Source organism: Hylobates moloch, unplaced genomic scaffold (genome assembly GCF_009828535.3).
Source record: "Hylobates moloch isolate HMO894 unplaced genomic scaffold, HMol_V3 SCAFFOLD_1, whole genome shotgun sequence".
Taxonomy (NCBI): domain Eukaryota; kingdom Metazoa; phylum Chordata; class Mammalia; order Primates; family Hylobatidae; genus Hylobates; species Hylobates moloch.
The window spans coordinates 22,373,919-22,392,239 of NW_026652276.1; the positions used below are offsets into that span (position 1 = coordinate 22,373,919).

Here is an 18,321-nt window from a genome sequence, read left to right on the forward strand (position 1 = left end):
CGCCTGGCTAATTTTTGTATTTTTAGTAGAGACAGGGTTTCATCATGTTGGCCAGGCTGGTCTTGAACTCCTGACCTCAGGTGATCCAGCCACCTTAGCCTCCCTGTCCTGGTTTCTTCTGCAGCTCCTCACACTACCTACTCTCGCCAACCATTAGGATGAAACCCACTCTGCTCCAGGGGTCAGGACCAGAGCTCCTGCCTGTCTTCTGGGCAGAGTGAATGAGGCTGAGCCAGGATTGGGGTGAGGGCTGGCCTATTTCAGAGCCCAGCATCCCCTACATTGTGATGAGGGAACATGTGACAAGAGGTGGGGGCTACCAGAGCCTGGTTGCGGGGGTTCAGTGGATCTGCCAGCATTCCGGAAACTGCAAGGGGAGAAGCAGACCACAGTCTCCCCTCCCTCCAGGAATAAGGAGAGGCAAGGGGCCAGGAGGGTCAGGGGAGGGGGTTGGAAGGACCCAAAGTGCTAGCTGGTATATTCCTGAATGTATGTGTTGGGGAATGCCCAGAGAGGGCTAAATGCCCCTGTCCTGGACTCACCCCTCACCAGCCATCTTCCCCTCCAGCCATCCCTCCCAATAGACACAGAGGTTATGCTGCTTGCCATTTTTATTTCTTTGTGACAGACAGACAGACAGCTGGATGGCTGGGAGGGATGGTCAGGACAACATGGGCAGTAGGGATCGGATGGAAGGGGAAACTTCATAAAAGTCAATAAATAAATAAATACGAATGGGAAGAAGGCCAAAGGCCATGGAGGGGCAGTGGGGACATCTTTGGGCCAGCAGAGAGCGCCTGGGGCTGTATCCACTGGACAGGAGGAGAGAGCGAGTGTGAGTGACCGCTGGCCTCCAGCTCTCCACGTTTCTCCTCTGAGGGATGCTCACAGCTGACCCACCCCACCTCCAGCTGAGTCCTCTCTTCTCCCTCCGCCGCCTCACTGCCTTCTCTCACGTCCCGGCCCTGGGCCCCTGCCACTGTATCTGTGTCCTGCCCCCGCTTTGCCACACTGACTCCCAGCCCACTGCCCTGACACCCGGGACTCCTTCCTTTTCCTCCTTTCCAGCCATGCCCACCTTCCTTGGTTCTCCCTGAGATGCACTGACCCCCAGCCCAGAACCTTCCTAGAGCCTCCCCCTTCCTGTACCTCGACTTCTTTTCCTCTCCACTTCCCCATTCCCCTCTTGTCCCTCTGCCTGTTCCCACCCTGCCCAGCCTGGCCAATGGGTCTCCCACTCTGGCTTTGGCCTGGGGTGGCATCAGGTCGAGGCCCTGGGGTCTCTGTCCTTGAAGGTCTATGAGGTAAGAGCCCGGCCAGATGTTGCTGCTGGTGGTAACCAAAGCCCCAGGCCCGCCTGGCTCAGCGTGGGCCCTGGAATGTCCCGTGGCATTGGTGGGAACCCCAGTTGAAGCCCGAGGCCTGGCTGTGGTCCGTGTGCCTCTAGGGGCCGCCAGGGTAGGAGCGCAGCAGCACCTTGTGGCGGGTGGCAGCCTCAGCCCGGCGCCGCCGCTGCTCGCCCAGGAACTCCTTGAGCCGGTTGGTGGTGAAGGTGAGCGTCTGGCGGCGCAGCTTCATCAGGTAGGCGTCCTGCAACCATGGGTGGGCCAGGCAGTCCTGCAGGGAGGGCCGGCTCCTGCCAGGCAGAGCCAGGGATGATGAGCCTGGAAGGAAGCTCTGGGAGCTGCCGGGGCTCTGTCCTCCCGCAGACCCATGTCCCAATCCTGGATCCACCCCTATGTGTGTATCTTGGGCAGCTCAAGAGCTCAATTCCCCAATCTCTGGAATGGGGACAGTGATTCTGCCTTGCACGGGGCTGCCTCGGGCTTTAAATGGTAGTAGTATGACCATTTAGTAGAAGCAGCAGACTTCTTCCTAGGAGCAGGGGAGGAGCTGGGAGACCTCTGGCACAGGCCGGGCCAGGGGCAGGTAACACTGGGGGATGGCAGGTGTGGGGCTCACTCACCAGGGATGTACTGAGAGGACCTTTCGCAAGAAGAGGGTGGCACTCTGGGATGTGTTGGGGTATAGCTGGAAGGCATCAAAGCGGCCACCCACAATCCGAGCCTCCGTTTCCTGGGGGTCTGGCTCATAGAACGGGGAGCGCCCACTGAGCCTGTTGGGGAAGATAGCTTGATTGACATATGCAGACTGGAGGCCAACACCCAGACCCAGAAGGACATTAGTGTTGGGTGCACAGTGCTCAGGGCCGTGCTACTGTGCACCTGAGTGTGAGTGTGCAGTGTGGATATGTGTACAGGGGAGGTGGGGCACGGGGGAGAGGGCGTCAGCAGAAGGTGAGTCCGGAGCTCACTGTGTGGGCAGAGAGGGCTGCGGCGGGGTAGGGGACACTCACATAATGTAAGTGAGCACACCCGCTCCCCAGATGTCCGTGGCAGAGCCGATGGGTTCTCCCTTCACCATCTCTGGAGCTGACAGGAGACAGAGGCCAAGATGACCCAGCTTCCTGGTGGCAGGGAAGTGGGGGCGGGGGAGGTCCCTAGGTGCTTGAGCAGCAGGACAATGTCCAGGTCACCAGACCATGGGAATGACCAGAGTGGCAGGCCCTGAAGGCCAGTAGGCAAGATAGAGGTGGTGACATACCCCAAGAGACATATGGGACACCTGAGGAATTAACCCTGGCACAAAGTGGCAGGGTCCCCAGAACTCCAGAGGGGCTGAGAAGCAGGGTGACAAGCTCCCTTGGATCAGCTCCAAGGTATGGCTCCCATTCACAAAGAGTGTGGCTGACACCAAGATTAAAAGCCTTCAGAATCAGCCTGGCTGGCTCTAATCCCGGACCTGCCCCTTCTAGCTATGGGACCCTGGGCGATTTATTAAACCTGCCTGGCTCTCCATAGCCTCATTCATAAAGTGTGGCCTGTAGAACCACACTAAGGAAGAGAGATCATGAATGTCAAGCATTTAGCAGGTTGCTCGATGGTAGCTGGTTCTCCTTATTTAAATAAAATAATAATTGATTCTCCTGTCTTTTTGGCTGTAGCGAATCCTGCCGCTAGCATTTATAATTGTCTGATTGCACAAATCCTTAACATCAGTACACCTCAGTTTCCTCATCTGTAAAAGGGGGCTAATATTATGCCACACTCCAGGGTTATTGTAAAGATCAATCCACATACTTTGTTCATTGCTTGCATACAGTAATCACTCAATAAGTGGCACATATGTAAGTGAAGTGGGGTGAGCCCTGGCTGCTGCCTCTCTGGCAGTGCCCTGTCCCCACCCTGGCTGGCAGCTGGTCCCCTCACCCATGAACTCCAGCGTGCCCGTGCGGTGGCCAAGGGGCCTAAGGGCCTGGGGGTTGTAGGGCTGGGCACTGCCAAAGTCCACGATCTTGAGGGCGTTGTCAGGGGCCAGCAGCAGGTTGTCTGGCTTGATGTCTAGGTGGAGCACGTGGCGGCCGTGGAGGTAGTCCAGGCCTTGTAGCAGCTGCACCACGTAAGTGGCCACGTCGTCCTCGGAATACCGGAACCTGGGAGGGCAGGGGTGGAGCAGATGATACCCGGCCCAGCCTCCCCTACCTCTTCCTCCCTACTCCCCCAGAACGCCCAGCTACCTGTCACTGAGCCCACAGAGGAGTTCCCGGTTCCCGCAGCTCTCAGCAATGAGCACGAGGTACCGAGGGGTGATGTAGGCCTCATGCAGGGACATGATCCTCTCGTGGTGCAGGGTCCGCAGCACCTCGTACTCCTGCAGGACCCGCCGCTTGCCCTCGGCAGCATAGGGCACAATCTTGGCCACGAACGTTCGCCCCGTGGCGTTCTCCCGGCACGCTCGCACAACACCAAAGCGGCCCCTGTTTGTCGGGGGGAGGGACACCACAGGCTCAGAGGAGAGGAGGGGGACACTTCCATAGTGAGGACTAATGGAGGAGAGCAGGGACCCCTAGGGACAAGAATGCAGTGGTTCCAGTGTGGGCTCCAGAGTTCAATCCTAGAAACCAGGGTTGGAGTCCCAGCTTCGCCACTCACTGGCTCTGTACCTTAGGTAAATCCCATAGCTTCTCTAACCACCTGTGAAATGGGTGATGCTAATAGCGCAGTGTCTCTCAGAGTTGTGAAGATTTGATGAGATCATATGGCTAAAGCACGCAGTGCAGTGTCTGGCATATTTAAACTCAATCATTCTAATAACCCAGGTCTCAGCACCTCCCCCCACCCCAGCCAGGACAGTCTGGTCTTCTCTCCGAAGCCATGTGCTACAGACATTTGGCCCACTCCCCTCTGTCCTCTCCCCTTCCCCAGCCCTGCTTGCCTGGCTTTCTCCTCCAGGAAGGTGTAGGGTTTCTGAGGGGGGCCCTGTCGAAGAGTGGTACCCTCAGGCCTGGGAGAGCTTCGGGGACTGCTCCCAGGGGAACTGACCACCTCCTTGGCTGGGCTGAGGCCCCGCACAGTCACCTTGGTAGGCTCAGGAGGGGGCTCAGGGGCTGGGGGCTCAGGGGCTGGTGGTGCAGACACAAAGGAAGTCACCACATACACAGGAGTAGAGGAAGACACTGGTTTAACCCCTTGAGGAGTGGAGGCTGGGGTCGGGGTCCCAGTATCAAGGACGAAAGACTTGGGCTCACTTGGGGTGACGTGGGTACTGGGTAGGGTGGGCTCTGTTGGCCGGGCAGCCTGCAGGCCCCTGTGTCTTCGTGGAGGGGTTTGGGGTGGTGGACCCACAGCCTTGAGTGAGGACAAGGCCTGGCTGGGGGATGTGGGGGGAGATGAGGGGCTGACAGTGACTGACGGGGGTGGGGGGGCAGCAGGAGCTAGGGGTGGGGCCAGTGAGGTAGGAGAGTCAGGAGGCGGGGCCCTGGCTGGCCCTGAGGTGACAGGGGCTTCTTGGTTGGTAGCAGATGGCACAGCTGAAGAATCTAAGAGAGAGAGAAAATCATTACCGTGGTGCCTTGGGGCAAGGCCATGGTGCTCCACAAGAACCCTAGGCTCAGGGCCCCCTTCCTCCTCCCACCCCACACTATTGCACTGACCTTGAGTACCCCTGACAAAGACCTTCTCAGAAGGGTTGCTGAAGGGCCCCTGCCCAGCACGGTTGGCACAGGCCACACGGAACCTCACAGTCACGCCAACTGGCAGGTGGGTCACGTTGTAGTAACAGTCGGGGATGCCTGAGCTCACAGGGTGCCACACAGACTCCCCTATAGGCAGTATGAGGGAGGGGCTGAGGTCACAGAAGGGGTAGCCCCAGCTCCCACAGTGCTATCTGTGGAGCCTGGGAGGGCACTGGCCTTACCAGACTCCTCTCCCCTCCCCCTGCTGCTCCCTGCACCCTCCAGCTGCCCCATCCTCACCATCCACTCGCCGCTCCAGCGTATACGTGCAAGGTGCCCGGCTGTCTCCTGGCTTCCACAGCACCAGCGCCGTGTCCTGGTAGGTCTGGGGTACCTCTGGAGGAGCTAGCTTTCCTGGGACTCCTGGCAAGAGAAAGAAGAGTCCCAGTGAGCCCCTACTCCCTAGCTAAGAGCCCCTCAAGCCCTGTCCCGCCATCCCCATCACTACCCCCCTGAGGCCCTGCCCCAGGCTCACGGGCCACAGCCACGGTACAGGAGCTGGTGATGCTGCCCAGGACGTTGGTGGCCGAGCACTCATAGAGCCCGGCATGCCACTTGCCCGCCCGGGGGATGCTGAGCAGCTGCCGCCCATCTTTGCAGGACACGATGATCACCGAGGGCTCTGACCTCAAGGACTTCTTGTCTGGGGACAGGGAGGAGCAGGAGGAGCTGCTGAGTGAGGTAGCACATATCCAGGCCCCCTCACTCACTCCCCATTCCAGCATCCCCCCAACTGTGCTCAGTCCCCACCCCGGCCTAGCCCCTCCCATCCCCTGGGCTCGGGGCCACTTGCTGGCCTCCCTCTCTGTGGGAGGCAGAGTCTCCTTACCTTTCATCCAGGAGATGTGCGGTGCAGGGCAGGCCACTGGCAGGCAGAGCAGGGTGGCTGCCTCCCCCTCCAGCAGCACCTGGTCCTTGAGTTTGATGTGGAAGACTGGGGGGAAGTCTGGAGGAAAAGCAGAGACGGCCATCTGTCTGTAGGGACCCTGGCCCACTTACTGCTGAGGGAGGAGTGGAGAAGGCCTGCAAACAGCCATCAGGAAGCAGCGTGAAACTTTGTCTCTTCCCAGGCGGATGTGGAAAGTGGAACCCCACGCCGTGCCTTCGATAGTTTTCTTTGGGGCAAGCATCACTTTCCCCAGGCCCTCACTGTGTGCAGAGAACTGCCTTTTCCTTGCACTGACTATTGACGATGCTACTTATGTCATGGGTTTGTAAATCACTTAGAGCAGGGCCTGGCACTAAGTAGGTGGTCTATAAGCATTTGTTAAATAAAATAAAAGCAAACAAATACTGAAAAACTATAATGGCTAAGATCCTACAAGACCCACCCTCTCTGGGGCACCATAGGGCAAGTGAGAAGATAATTGAGATGAGTTAGTGACCCGAGCTGAGATGGGACCAAATGAAGAACGTTCTATCAGAATGTGCAGTCTCAAAAGAGCTGCAGTCTAGGAAAACTGTGGGCAGACCCTGGAAGCGTGTCGGCCTCCTGGCCCCTCTTCCCACCTGCCATCCGGGGACAGGGTCGTAGGTCTTCTGTATACTACTTCAGGTCAATTAAGTGGTGAGAGCTTTTGAAGAGGCAAGAGACAGTATCTGCCTGACCTTGTGCAAGTCATTTACTCTCTCAGAAGCTCCATTTCTAATCTGTAAATCAAGGAAAATAATACCGCGCCCACAGGATTCTTGCTGTGACAATTACGAGGCATGTAAAGTGTCTGCCATAGAGTAACTGATCATAAATACTAACTTTTCTTGTTGTTATCATTATCTCTATAATATGGCCAGCAGAGAAGCTTGGAGCAGACCCCCAGAGAAAGGCTGTTTCAGCAAAGCAGAGAAGCTGCCTTCACAGCTAGCTGGTGGCTGTGCACACGCAGGGCTAGGGATGCGACCAGTTTTCCTTCCTCCAATGTAGCCAGCCTGTGCCTCCTTAGTGCCCTGAGGATTTGAGTGCATGATCCCTGGGAATGTCCCTTTAGAAGAATCCCAGTTCGGCCATGGGGGTGGTGGGTGAAGGGTGGGGATAGGGGAGGACTTGGAGGTGGATTTTATTCACCTGGGCAGAGAAAGCTGAGGAGACTTGGGAGCCCCAGCTGCTGCCTGTCTGAAGAATTGTGGGGGACTGGGAGTGGGGATGAGCCAGGCAGGAAAGGAGTACTCAGCAGGTGTGGTGATCAGGATGGCAGTGTGCCCCCTTCCCGCTGTACCCCAATGCTCCCCAAGGAGGGGTCCCACACTGAGGCTCCAACAAGGCAATGTGAACACAGTTTCTCAATGGCTGCCTCCAGGCCAAGTGAGGGTACTGGGTAGCAGGGAGAGAGAGAGAGAGGCCACCTCTCTCAGAGGTGAAAGTGATCCGGGCCCAGCCCTGCCAGCCCCGCCAGCCCCACCCCCATTCCTAGGGGCCAGCCCTGGTTGTTAAAGTGGACTGGGACAGCCTTGTTTCTGCAGGCAACAGGGAGAAGATGAGGTAAGGGGACACTGCCTAGGCAGGAAATCAGCTGTATAAGCAAAACTGGGCCGGGAGGGAGGCCCCAGGTGGAAAGGGATCAGCTGTCCCCAGGCCTCTCTGCTGGCTGATCGCTTCCTTTCCCCCTCATTCTCCACCCTCCCTTCCCCACCAGCAGCCCTTCCCTCCTTCCTTTTCTCTCAGTGCAGCCCCCTTTGCCCTGGCCAAGGCTGGACACAATCCCTATAAGCCCAGCTGAGGCAAGACTCCACAGCCACTCTATTCTGAGTTTTACCAGGAAATGGGGGAAGAACAGGACTGGTGGCCTGGCTTCATGGACTCGCTCCTTTCCTGCATGCTGGCCTGGAAACCCCAACCTCCCGAAGCCTTTGCTTGTCATCCTTGAGTAATGCCCCTTTATCGGGGGGATGGGGTAACTCCACGTGGGGAATGCCTCCCTATCTGGAGCTCCAGGACACTCGGGCAGAGAAACAGAAGAGGGCAAAGAGCTAGCAAAGAGCGCGGAAGGCTGCTTTTCTGTGCAGAAGGGTCAGGGAGGAGCAGTCAGGTGTTCGGAGCTGCAGAGCAATGGAGACTTAGGGGGCACAATCCAGGTCGTGTTCCTCTAGGCTGGAGAGAAATTGAGTGTCTTTGGGTACACACCCAAGCACACACACATCTAAAGGGGGACTGTGGGAGCAGGAGGGCCCTATATCTTGAGCTCCTTGAAAAGTACAGCCAGTTACAGAAACATTCTAGGGTCTCCCAGGAGAGAGGAGGCCAGCCCCAGACAGACATAAGTATGGTGTCCTGAAGCTGTTTCAGGGACCTGGCTGCAGAAGGTCACACAGTCCAACTTCAGCTGCTCCACTTACTAGCCCTGCGACTTGGACTGATCCTTAGCATCACTAAGCCCGTTTCCTCACCTGTACAATAGAGACAATGATACTAACATTTCCCAAACAATGCTGCAGGATTGAATGAGGCAGTGCTTGTAAAGTGTTTAATAGAACAGTCAGCTTATCTAATGAATGGCAGCTACTGCTATTGTTATAGTTGTCTGAGCAGACCCCTTCCACTAGGCTTGTCAAGGTGGCCCACCTCTCACCAGCCATGACTGCTTCCTGATGGGGGTACGGGAGTGCAGGAGGGTCCTCACCCAGCAGGCCTCTATTACCTGACTCACTGCGCACGTACTGGTGACCCAACGCCTCCTGGACGCTGGCAGAGAGGTTTGGTGGCGATAACCCCTTGTCCTTCCGCGGCCGAGAGAAACCCCAGCGGAGCCGGCTTCGGCTTTCCCCTGGGGCTGTGAAGACCCAGGCCCGTGAGTATTTGCTGTCAGTACCAGCAAGTTCCCACCTTTCTGCAGCCCTCAGCCCAGAGAACCAGAAGGATCACCTAGCCCACCCAGCCCTGCTGCCATTCCTGCTTTCCTCCCCTCCAGCCCTGTTGATTCCACCCTCGGGGCCTCAGCCTGCCCCTGGTGGGTGTCCCCAGCCCTCTGCTCCTCCCACAGCCTCTCTCCAGCGCACTCCACCCTCCTGGGCACCTGCTGCCCTACTCCTGCCCCTCCTCACCTGAGGAACCCGACGTGGCGCTGGCCTCGGAGCCCAGGGACTCGGCGGAAGGCGTTGTGGCGCCGGCCTGGGCGGCCAACTGGTTGTGCGGAAGGCCAAGGCGCCGCAGACTCTCGCCCTCGGACGTGGCCCTGAGAAGCCGTCCGAACAGCGGCGTGCTGCGGCCCGACGCGCCCCCCGAGTCCTCGCTGCTGCCGCTGCGCTGCAATCGGCTCGACAGCCGCTCCAGGGTGGAGCTCAGCCGCCTGCGCATCGCCAACACCGGGGAGCCCCGCGCCGAGCTCCCGCCCTCCGAGCTCTCTCCGTCCCCGCCGCGGGCCTCCCAGGCCGGGTGGCGCTGCGCGGGAGGGGTCCGCCGCAGCCGCTGGGACAGTGACAGCGAGAGGCGGCGGACGAGGCCCGGCTCCCCGACCGCCCTGAGGTCCTGCACGGAACGCGAGCGCTCAGGCCGTCGCACCAGCTCCAGCGGGGTCCCCGCCGGGCTGGGCCGGTATATGCCATCCTCCTCCTCGGCTCCGCGAAAGGGGCCGCGCTCCTCCGAGCGCGAGCGGCTCAGCAGCCGCAGCCCCAGCGACAGGGGCGACTCGCGGCTGCGCTTGAACTTGGCCTCGAACACGGCCTCCGACTCCAGGTTTTCGATGCTGCTGCTGAGACTGCTGCCTGGCCTGGGGGGCACCGTGGGAACTCGGGCTTTCTCGGCTAGCACCGGAGGACCCCCGGCTGAGGGAACACGCTTCTCGGGGGCTCCCGGAGGTGGGGAGGCCACCCTGGCAAAGACAGCAGCGTGGGGCTTGGGCTCTGAAGGCGGCGCGGCAGGGCCCTGCGGGGGGCCCTGGGCGTGGCCTGACAGCTGGAGGGACTGAATGATCTGGGCATAGGGTGTGAGGGGCAGCGCTAAGGTTTTTAGGGCCTCGGCGGGGGGTGCAGGCTTGGAGGCTTGGACTGGTTCTGGCCTGGGCTCTGAGGCCTTGTCTTGGGCAGGCTGGGGTGCGGGTGGCTGCGGAGCATCACTGGGTGTGGTGGCAGAAGGTTCTGCAGACTTAGGGGCACTGGGTTTGGGGCCGCTGGGCCGTGCAGGGCTGGATGGCTGGGCCTCGCTGAGGGCAGACAGGGAAGGAGACTCCTGTAGCCTACGGGCCCCAAGCCTGGCCACGGGGATCTCGAGGGGCGCCCCCGCTCGGCGGTGCCGGCCCCGGGGCTCCGCCTCACCCTGGGAGAAGCTGCTGCTCTTTTGCAGGCCCCGGTTCTCGAGTGGGGGCTGGTGGTGGGGCGCTGCCTCGCTGGAGGCAGCTCGTGCCATCCGGGGGTCCCGAGCACGGCCCCCCAGGCTCTCCAGCAGGGGACCCCTGAGGCCGCTGACCTTTCCCTCCTCGGGGCCTGCCCGCAGCAGCCGCTGGCGCAGGGCCTGCAGCCTCTGGGCATACTCGCCCTCACCCAGGCCTCCCCGGGCCAGGCGGGTGGCTCCCGGGCTGGGGCTCCGGCGCTGCGGCAGCTCCACAGACGCCGCCTTGTGCAGGCCCCGGCCCGGCTCCCGCGGCCCGGCCCGGGGCAGGGCGCTCTCAGCCGAGCTGCCCCTGCGGAGCTCTCCCCGCCTGGGGCTAGCCCCAGCTGCGGGCTCCTGGCCTGGAGAGGGGAGGGCCTCTGGGCTGGGAGCCTCCTGGTCCTGAGAGGGAGCCCTTCCCTGCTCCTGCCAGTCCATGGGAGTGGCAGCCCCAGTCTCTGGGGTCCCCAGGGCCTCATCCTCAGTGGGAATGTCCGTGAGGGACACCCGCGAGCCGGAGAACTCGGGCTGCAGTGGGCGGGGCACTGAGGGCAGCTCTTCCAGCTCTTCCTCTTCAGAATCCGAGGAGGATGAGAGCCCCCCACTGGGGGGTGGCCTTCTGGGCATGGTCACCCACACCCGCTCTGGGGGGGCCCGCAGCAGCTCGGGGATGGGGCGCAGCACCAGGTGGCATTTGTAGCTGATCTGGGAGCGCTGGAGACAGGGTACTGGAGTCAGACCTGAGGGACCCCTGGGGCAGGATTGTCCCCACCAGGCCCAGCTCAGCCCTGGGGGAGAGGCCTGAGCATGCACAGGGTCAGGGAACAGGCAGGAAGCTGGGCATGGAGCCAGTGAAAGCGAGAAGACAGGAGCAGGAGATGAAGGCCCACAGGAGGGGGAAGGCAGTGCTAGAGAGAAGCTGGAAAGCACAGAGGCTGGCCTGCCACACTCACCTGCCACCTCCGCCGGGAGAGGAATAGCTTCAGGTGATCTGTGCTCACCTCTGCGCCCTTTGCCTGAGTCTGCAAACCCAGGAAAGAGGGCTTGAGGAAAAGCTGTCAACCTAGACCCTCCAGGTTTGGCAACAGAGAGACAAAGTCCATGGGGCAGGGTGGCAGGAGAGAGTGGATCGAGCAGCACTGAGTCTGGGCTCCTGGGGGTCCCCTTCCCCTTGGGTCTGTCAGGACAATGCCTACAGCCAAGGTGCACACCTAAGGACAAATCCCCTGAACCCCCCAGGGGAGAGGCAGGAAGCTGGTGGCTCCCAGAGGGAGGCTTCTGAGCTTCCACGAAGGCTCATGGCCCTGTCCTGGTAAACCAGCTGCCCTGGGAGGCCTGTGCTCTTAGGCCCCTTACCTGGGCCCCGGCTCCCCAGCTCCCCTCTGTCTCCATGTAGGGCCAACACCCCAGACATCTGGAGCCTTGGTGGTCCAGACCAAAACGGATGCTTCCCTCAGCTACCCACCCAGGCTCTCTCTTCTGGAGCTCATTTCCGGTCTGAGAAAGAAGGCTCTTAATTCAACTCCTGATACCAGAATGACCTCAGCCTTCAAGTGACCTGGCACAACCCTCCATGAACAGTTTATTCAGGCGCTCTTTCCAGACTCATTTGCTGAACCCCCCCCGCCAAATCCCCAAGACCCCATCAATGCCTGGCACTGTGCCCTGAGGCACTGGGGTTTGAAGATGAATGAGTGAGAACCGAGAACCTGCCCACATGAAGCTCATAACCAAGGGGCTGAGCTTGCCTGGTCACCTCCAACGCTACTGTATGGGACCAGTGCAGGACAGACATGGACAGACAGAAGTCAGGAAGACCAGCGTCTGGTCTCAAGCATGGGGGAGAACTCCACTGAGGACGCCCAGGATGGAGACGTCCAGATGTATGCCCTGGAGTCCAGTATATATACCCCCAACTCCATCACTGATTTGAGCCTGTTTCCTTGTCAACAAAATGGGACTAATGCCTTCCTTTGCAAAGCTATTGTGAGGCTAATAGGTCATATGTACATACAATGCCTAACGTGGTTACTGCACACAGTAGGTACTCAATAAATAGAGCTGTTAGTAACATTCTCTCTCCCTCCACCTTTTATGCCACCACTTTGCAGACTAGACTCACTTTGAACCAAGGATGTTCTAGGGTCTCCTCTGCGGTAGGTCTCCTGTGAATGAATGAGGATTAAGAAGGGATTTATCATACAGCCATCAGTGAGTCAATAACTGTTTGAGCAAACAAGGCTCCTAAGGAGTTGGGGGCTTGCATGTCGAGGGGCAGGAGTTGGGGAGTAGCAGGCAGGTGGTATGAGGGTGACCCTGCAGGTTGGGGCTCCCAGGGCCTTGTACTCACAGCTGGTCTTGCACCAACACTTTGATGAGGAAGCCCCGGGCCTCCCTGCTCAGGCTCAGGAATGTGGTCTCCTCGAAGGCCACGTTGTAGTTTCGGATGTTCATCAATGTTGTCCGGTCATTTTCCCCAACAAACGGGGAGATTCCTGTTAGACTGCAGGGGTGAAGAGGGCTGTCATGAGGGGCAGGCAGGGACAAAGAGGAATGCCAGTGGGGGCACAGGGCTGGAGACAGATGGAGGCTCTGGGGTTGTGAGGATGACAAAGGCTGGGCAAATCTGGGTAAGAGGTGAGGCTGCAGACTCTCTCCTGCCCTGTCCCCTCCCCAGCCCCCTGATGGGCAGGGAGGTGGTGCTGCCTTGGGGCCTAGTGGCCTGTGCTTTAGAGGACCTGTTCCATCCCTCCTCCAGTGTGGACTCTCCATGAGTGAAGAGTCGGTGCCAAGGGGATGTGCCCACCCTGAGCTCCACTCCCTTCTAGTCCAAGCTTTGGACACTCAGAGCCAAGGAGTTCCCTGCCTCCGTGGCCCTAAGCCTGCGCTGGGCTCTCTCCATCTAGGGTGCTCACCTCTTACGGAGGGGTGTGGGGACAAGCAGAGTGTGGGCATGCAGACAGGGGTGTCCACCTTCATGCACATGAGGCTTCTTGCGGTGCAAGAAGGAGTGGGGGGTGCGGAAGAGAAGTGGGTGGGCTGCAGCCCTGCAAAGGTTAGGGGTGGACCTGCCAGGAGACTGCTGGGACACTGCAGAGGGGTCCTTACCAGAGGAAGGCAACAACACCCACGGGCCTGTAGGGAAAGGACAGTGATGGGTAAGAGGACCACCCCCCCTCCCCGACTGGAAGGGAGCAGTTCTTTGCTACTGCTGACCTGAATGAGCTGTTACCTCCCTGGGAACACTGCCATGGACAACGGGCACAGGAGTGGCTTCTTCAGGGAGGACCCTGAACCCAGGTCCAGATATGCCTGGAGAAGTCCAGGGTCATGGCAGGACTGGCCCAGGAAGCCCAGGGAACCAATGGGACCATGTCTGCCTCACTGGAGGAGGCATGCTGGCTGCTGAGGGGAAGGCCCAGCTTCCAGGGCAGACAAGGAGTCAAGGACTAACAAGGCTGAGGCCTTGAGAGAATGGGGCAGCCCTGACTCACAAGGGGCAAGGAGTAACATGGGCAGGAGACCCTGCAAATGCCTCCAGCCCACCGTCAGAAGGAATCCAGGCTCGGTAAATCTCCCTGCCAGTGAGCGCGTCCCCAGCACAGCCCCAAGGGCAGCTGCCCTGGTCCACCCAGCCTAGCATGCCAGCCTTACCAGATGTCAGTGACTCCAGACACGGGGCTCTGATTGACAATCTCGGGTGCTACAAACTCAGGTGTGCCATACTGGCAGTACTGGGGCTCTCCTGGAGTCAGCTCCTGGGCATTCCCAAAGTCACAGATCCGCACCTGCTCTTCGCCCGCGGCACCATCCCACACCAGCAGGTTCTCAGGCTGGAAGACACAAGGCGAGGTGTGCGGGCCGAATGAACAAGGAAGGACGCTCCACTCCTGGCTCCCACAGGGGTTGTCTGCTCTCCAGTCCCCACCTCACCTTGACATCGAGGTGCAGAACGTGGCTTTGGTGCAAGTAGTGTATTCCCTCTAGCACCTGCCGCATATAGCCCCGGATCTGTGGAAACAGGGGGCCCAGAGTCTGTGGGGGTAGGGTGGTGTATGTCTGAACACCTCCAGGGCGGCAAGCAGTCAGGCTGTGCCTGTGGGGTAGCCTTCAGATGGTTCATGGAAGGGGCTGAAACACAGGTTTGGGGTTGCAAAGATCCAAGGCTACCATATGCACCGGAGGGTACAGCACAATTATAGGGAGGAGCCATTGCATGGTAATAAGTAAAATTGTGCAGTGCACAACATGTACAGCCTGACGTGGCCGGGCTGCAGTGAGATCAATAAAATCTAGGTGGGGCTCCTTCCAGGAGAAATGTTTGGCAGATATTTATGTGATGAAGAGTGGGAAACAACAGTTAGGAGCTGGGGTGGGTTTGCTGAGATTTAGAGAGAACAGCGCAAGCAAGTCCCAGATAGACGGGGGTCTGGTATCATTGGGTGGGGACTCTGCTGCCTGCCTAACAGTGCTCTCCACCTCCACCCCTGGCTTCCTGTGGGCACAGATGGCACACTCAGGACCCATTTGTTGGTTCTCAAAGCTCAGGTGGGTGAAGGCTGGTGCCCAACCTGGCCCCTGCCACCCACTGCCCTCACCTCAGACTCACACACGGTGGGTTTCCTGGCCATTCGCTCCAGCAGCTCCTCTGTGCAGCTACGTCCCAGATCAAGGAGAACAGTGCCCAGTGCCAACTGCCCGGCCCAGCCCAGAGCTCAGGGCAGGTCCCAGTTCAGCGTGGGGTCCTCCTTCCCCTTACAGAAGACTTGATACTAGTCAGAGACTGTCTCTCCCCTCCTCCACGTGTACCCCCTCCCCACCTCTTGTCCTCTGAGGGCACAGGTGGGTCATCCCTGCTTGAACTCCCACTTTCTATGGGATCTCATACAAGTCACTTCACCTCTCCGAGCCTAGGTTCTCCCAGGAGTAACATAGGAATAACATTTCCTCTCCTGCCCACCCTGTAAAGCATTTCTAGGGATCAAATTACAGCAGAATTTTGTTGACTTTGGATGGCACCTCTTGACTCTATTTGAGAATGACCTAGAAGGTCCATGACATGGAATAATTTGTCATTTTGCTGAGGTTTGAATTCAAACAGTGCAGGCAGGAGGCTCATGTGCAGGTTACAGTCACCCTGCTACTGGGGTGATGAGCCAATCACCCAGCATCCTTACCTCAACGTGCCTTTGCTTAACCACAGCCTTCATGAAAGGGTAAAATCTGTTCCTTATGAAAACAGCCTCCAAATAAAGCCAAGTATTGATCTGAAATGGGGTCACTACAAATATGCAGATGCACTGTACTGCATTTCATGATGAAAAGCATAGGCCATGTGCTGGCTCTGTGACCTCAGGCAAGTTATTTAACCTCTCCATGCTTGTCTCTTCATCTGTAAAATGGGGATAATACAAGTTAATAATAAAATTCAAGGACATAGGAATATATGAGGATTAAATAGGTTAATATTTGTAAAACTCTTAGAACACTGCCAGGCACACATTAAGTGCTATGTAAATTTAAGCTAACAATGGGCTTAAAACTATTGATTTTCATAGAAGTCTCCAGATGTATCCCTCCCAATTGTCAATGGGACTACTTTGTAAACTGTAAAACATGTTGCCTATTGGATGTTACAAGGACCAGTCATTTAGGAATGGATCCCCCTAGCCCTTAGCCTGTCTCAGGATACAGCTCGGTGACAATGACCAGTCCCCGGCGCCTCTCGAAGGCCTCATGGAAGTAGAGGACACAGTCATGCTGGAGCCTGGCCAGCAGCCGAGCCTCCCGACGCGCTGATGCCTTTGGCTTGGCCTGGCTGGGGATGAACTTGGCCGCAAACTCCAGGCCGGAGCTACGCTCCACTACGCGCCGCAAGTAGGAGAAAGCACCCCTGGTTGACACAGGGAGGGGGTCAGAGATCAGCCATCACTGTGGCCCTCTCCACCCCTCCCAGCCCTCAGACTCAGCAGCCTCTCCCGGCCCCCACTGGCTTCCCTCCTAGCCCCACACCTGCCGATCTCCTGGTGGATGTCATAAAAGTCGCTGAGTCTCCTTCCTCGATGGTCCTCATCCTCCCCGATCCCCTCGACTTCCATAGCTGTCTGAGCTGGGGCAGAGATGTCATGGTGTTAGGCGGGAGGGGAAGAAAGCCAGCAGGCCAGAGACTGGGACAGGTGGACAGAGGAAGGAGAGAGAAGAGGTGCAAGAATGTGGGGGGCTCAAGGCGGGGTGCTGGGCTGGGGGTGTGGTGGCTCGAGTCCAGGGCTGGCTGCTTCCTGGGCAGAGCATGAGGGGTCACATCAGATTCCAGGGGGTGGGCGCTTTACCTTTCTCCGGAACTCCTGCCCACCTGAATGCACAGCCAACTCTGCTTTGCAGGAGACCTCGCCCGCCAGGTTCCGGGCGGTGCAGGTGTAGACACCTCCATCCTGGGCCCCCGTGCTGAGCACCACCAGGGAGCACTCATTCTCCTCGTACACGAAGCTCACATGGCTGCTCTCGGTCAGCAGCACCTCGTCCTGCAGAGTTGGGTCTCACCTTCAGCCTGGGCCTGGCCTCACCTCTACCTTGGGGCCAGGAGCCGCTGTACCAGGCCCCGCCCTTATCTCCTACTCTGGGCAGCGCATCTCTCGCCAGGAGCCAGAATCAGCTCCTCCCTTATCCCCCACAGAAAGCCCTGCATCCCTCAGCTAGTCAGTCTCCTGCATCCCCTTTCCTCCTCCTAACCACGCCTCTGCCCGGGCTCCGCCCTCCTAAGGCCTCCCAGGACCCTCCCATGCCCCCAGGGAGCCCCCTCCTCCCTCCCCCAGGCTCAGCCAGCAGCACACTCTGACCTTGTACCACATGATGTCCGGCAGTGGTTTTCCCTCGACCACCACGGCAAAGCGAGCAGTTTCCCCAGCCCCCACCTCCACGTCCTCCATGATGGACTCAAACCGAGGGGCCTCTGAAACACATGGGGATAGGGATGGGAAGAGAGGGGCAAAGGGTTGGCTTTACCCTGCCTCCTCAGCCCCTCCCCAGATCCCCCATCAGCGACTGGCTCAATCAGAACGCTAGACCCCCGCCTCCCTGCAAGCCACCACCCCCCATCCCCCACCAACTGGGACAACAGAGTTCCCCGCCTGGACCAAGCTCCGCCCCGCCCGGTAAATCCGAACGTGATGTTCTCCAAATCTCAGGAAACCTGGCACAAGGTGCAGGCTTGCTTTGTTTGACCTTCTGTATTCATTTGGCAGCTTTGAAATTAGGAGATTTTCAAAAGAAATCTGGATTTCCTGCCTCTTGAAAAATCAGGACTGGCCATCCTGAGTCGCTCCCCTCGCTGCATGAATCAGCGGGCGAGGAGCAGCTCAATGCTGCCCCCTGTGGGTGGCCGCCCTTCTTCACAGGGCCACCCGCTGGCTTCTGACTACCTGACTTGGCCCCTGCAGGTGGCTCAGCCTGTGACCCTGAATTAAGCTCATGGATGGCATTGCCTCTATCTTGAAGTTTTTTCACTGAATCTTTGAAAAATGTTTAGAGGGGCTTCTATTAGTAGCATCTGGGAGATGGCAAGATGAACAAACAAGTAACCCCCAAATACTAACCAAACCATCTAGAAATGGAATCTCAGTATCTCCCACATGTGGTTGTGATTTCATTCTCCATACATATCACGTGGTCATATGATTTCCTGGTAAAGCAGCTTCTAATTCTCATGATGGAATTAAATACATATTGCAATGTGCTTTGCAAAGGAGCCTGTGACTTCCAGGTGTCCCCCGCCAGCCCCCACCCCCCACCCCAGCGTGTTTGAGCATCTCAGCTTGAGGAGAAGTAGGATGAGTCAGGCACTTGGGAAGGCAGGGCGGCCGGGTGTGGACCCCCACCCTTCACAGGCACACAGACAACGGGGGAGGCCATCCTGGGGGTGGGGAAGACACTGCAGTGAGGTTGACGTGGAGGA

The 18,321-nt window shown here is 58.5% G+C and overlaps 1 protein-coding gene across 8 annotated transcripts in view; it reads right to left on the reverse strand.

Moving 5' to 3' along the window:
- Nucleotides 1-596: 596 nt before the first annotated feature.
- Nucleotides 597-18,321, reverse strand: part of SPEG (striated muscle enriched protein kinase) — a 51,456-nt gene continuing 33,731 nt past the window's right edge. For 2 of the 8 annotated variants that reach the window (XM_032754398.2, XM_032754400.2), the window contains 23 exons: nucleotides 17,207-17,319; nucleotides 16,723-16,891; nucleotides 16,383-16,479; nucleotides 16,063-16,263; nucleotides 14,969-15,026; nucleotides 14,304-14,381; nucleotides 14,025-14,203; nucleotides 13,479-13,505; nucleotides 12,721-12,873; nucleotides 12,493-12,535; nucleotides 11,324-11,392; nucleotides 9,110-11,084; nucleotides 8,707-8,838; nucleotides 5,904-6,020; nucleotides 5,550-5,717; nucleotides 5,315-5,437; nucleotides 4,994-5,161; nucleotides 4,276-4,879; nucleotides 3,578-3,817; nucleotides 3,270-3,493; nucleotides 2,357-2,432; nucleotides 1,967-2,116; nucleotides 904-1,636 (listed from right to left, as the gene is read on the reverse strand). In XM_032754398.2, the coding sequence (XP_032610289.1) occupies nucleotides 1,444-1,636; nucleotides 1,967-2,116; nucleotides 2,357-2,432; nucleotides 3,270-3,493; nucleotides 3,578-3,817; nucleotides 4,276-4,879; nucleotides 4,994-5,161; nucleotides 5,315-5,437; nucleotides 5,550-5,717; nucleotides 5,904-6,020; nucleotides 8,707-8,838; nucleotides 9,110-11,084; nucleotides 11,324-11,392; nucleotides 12,493-12,535; nucleotides 12,721-12,873; nucleotides 13,479-13,505; nucleotides 14,025-14,203; nucleotides 14,304-14,381; nucleotides 14,969-15,026; nucleotides 16,063-16,263; nucleotides 16,383-16,479; nucleotides 16,723-16,891; nucleotides 17,207-17,319 (5,357 nt within the window). In that variant the 3' untranslated portion in view covers nucleotides 904-1,443. Of the gene's footprint in view, nucleotides 1,637-1,966; nucleotides 2,117-2,356; nucleotides 2,433-3,269; nucleotides 3,494-3,577; nucleotides 3,818-4,275; nucleotides 4,880-4,993; nucleotides 5,162-5,314; nucleotides 5,438-5,549; nucleotides 5,718-5,903; nucleotides 6,021-8,706; nucleotides 8,839-9,109; nucleotides 11,085-11,323; nucleotides 11,393-12,492; nucleotides 12,536-12,720; nucleotides 12,874-13,478; nucleotides 13,506-14,024; nucleotides 14,204-14,303; nucleotides 14,382-14,968; nucleotides 15,027-16,062; nucleotides 16,264-16,382; nucleotides 16,480-16,722; nucleotides 16,892-17,206; nucleotides 17,320-18,321 lie in introns of those variants that run through there. The other 6 variants (XM_032754396.2, XM_058438136.1, XM_032754397.2 and 3 more) reach the window with 6 other exon arrangements.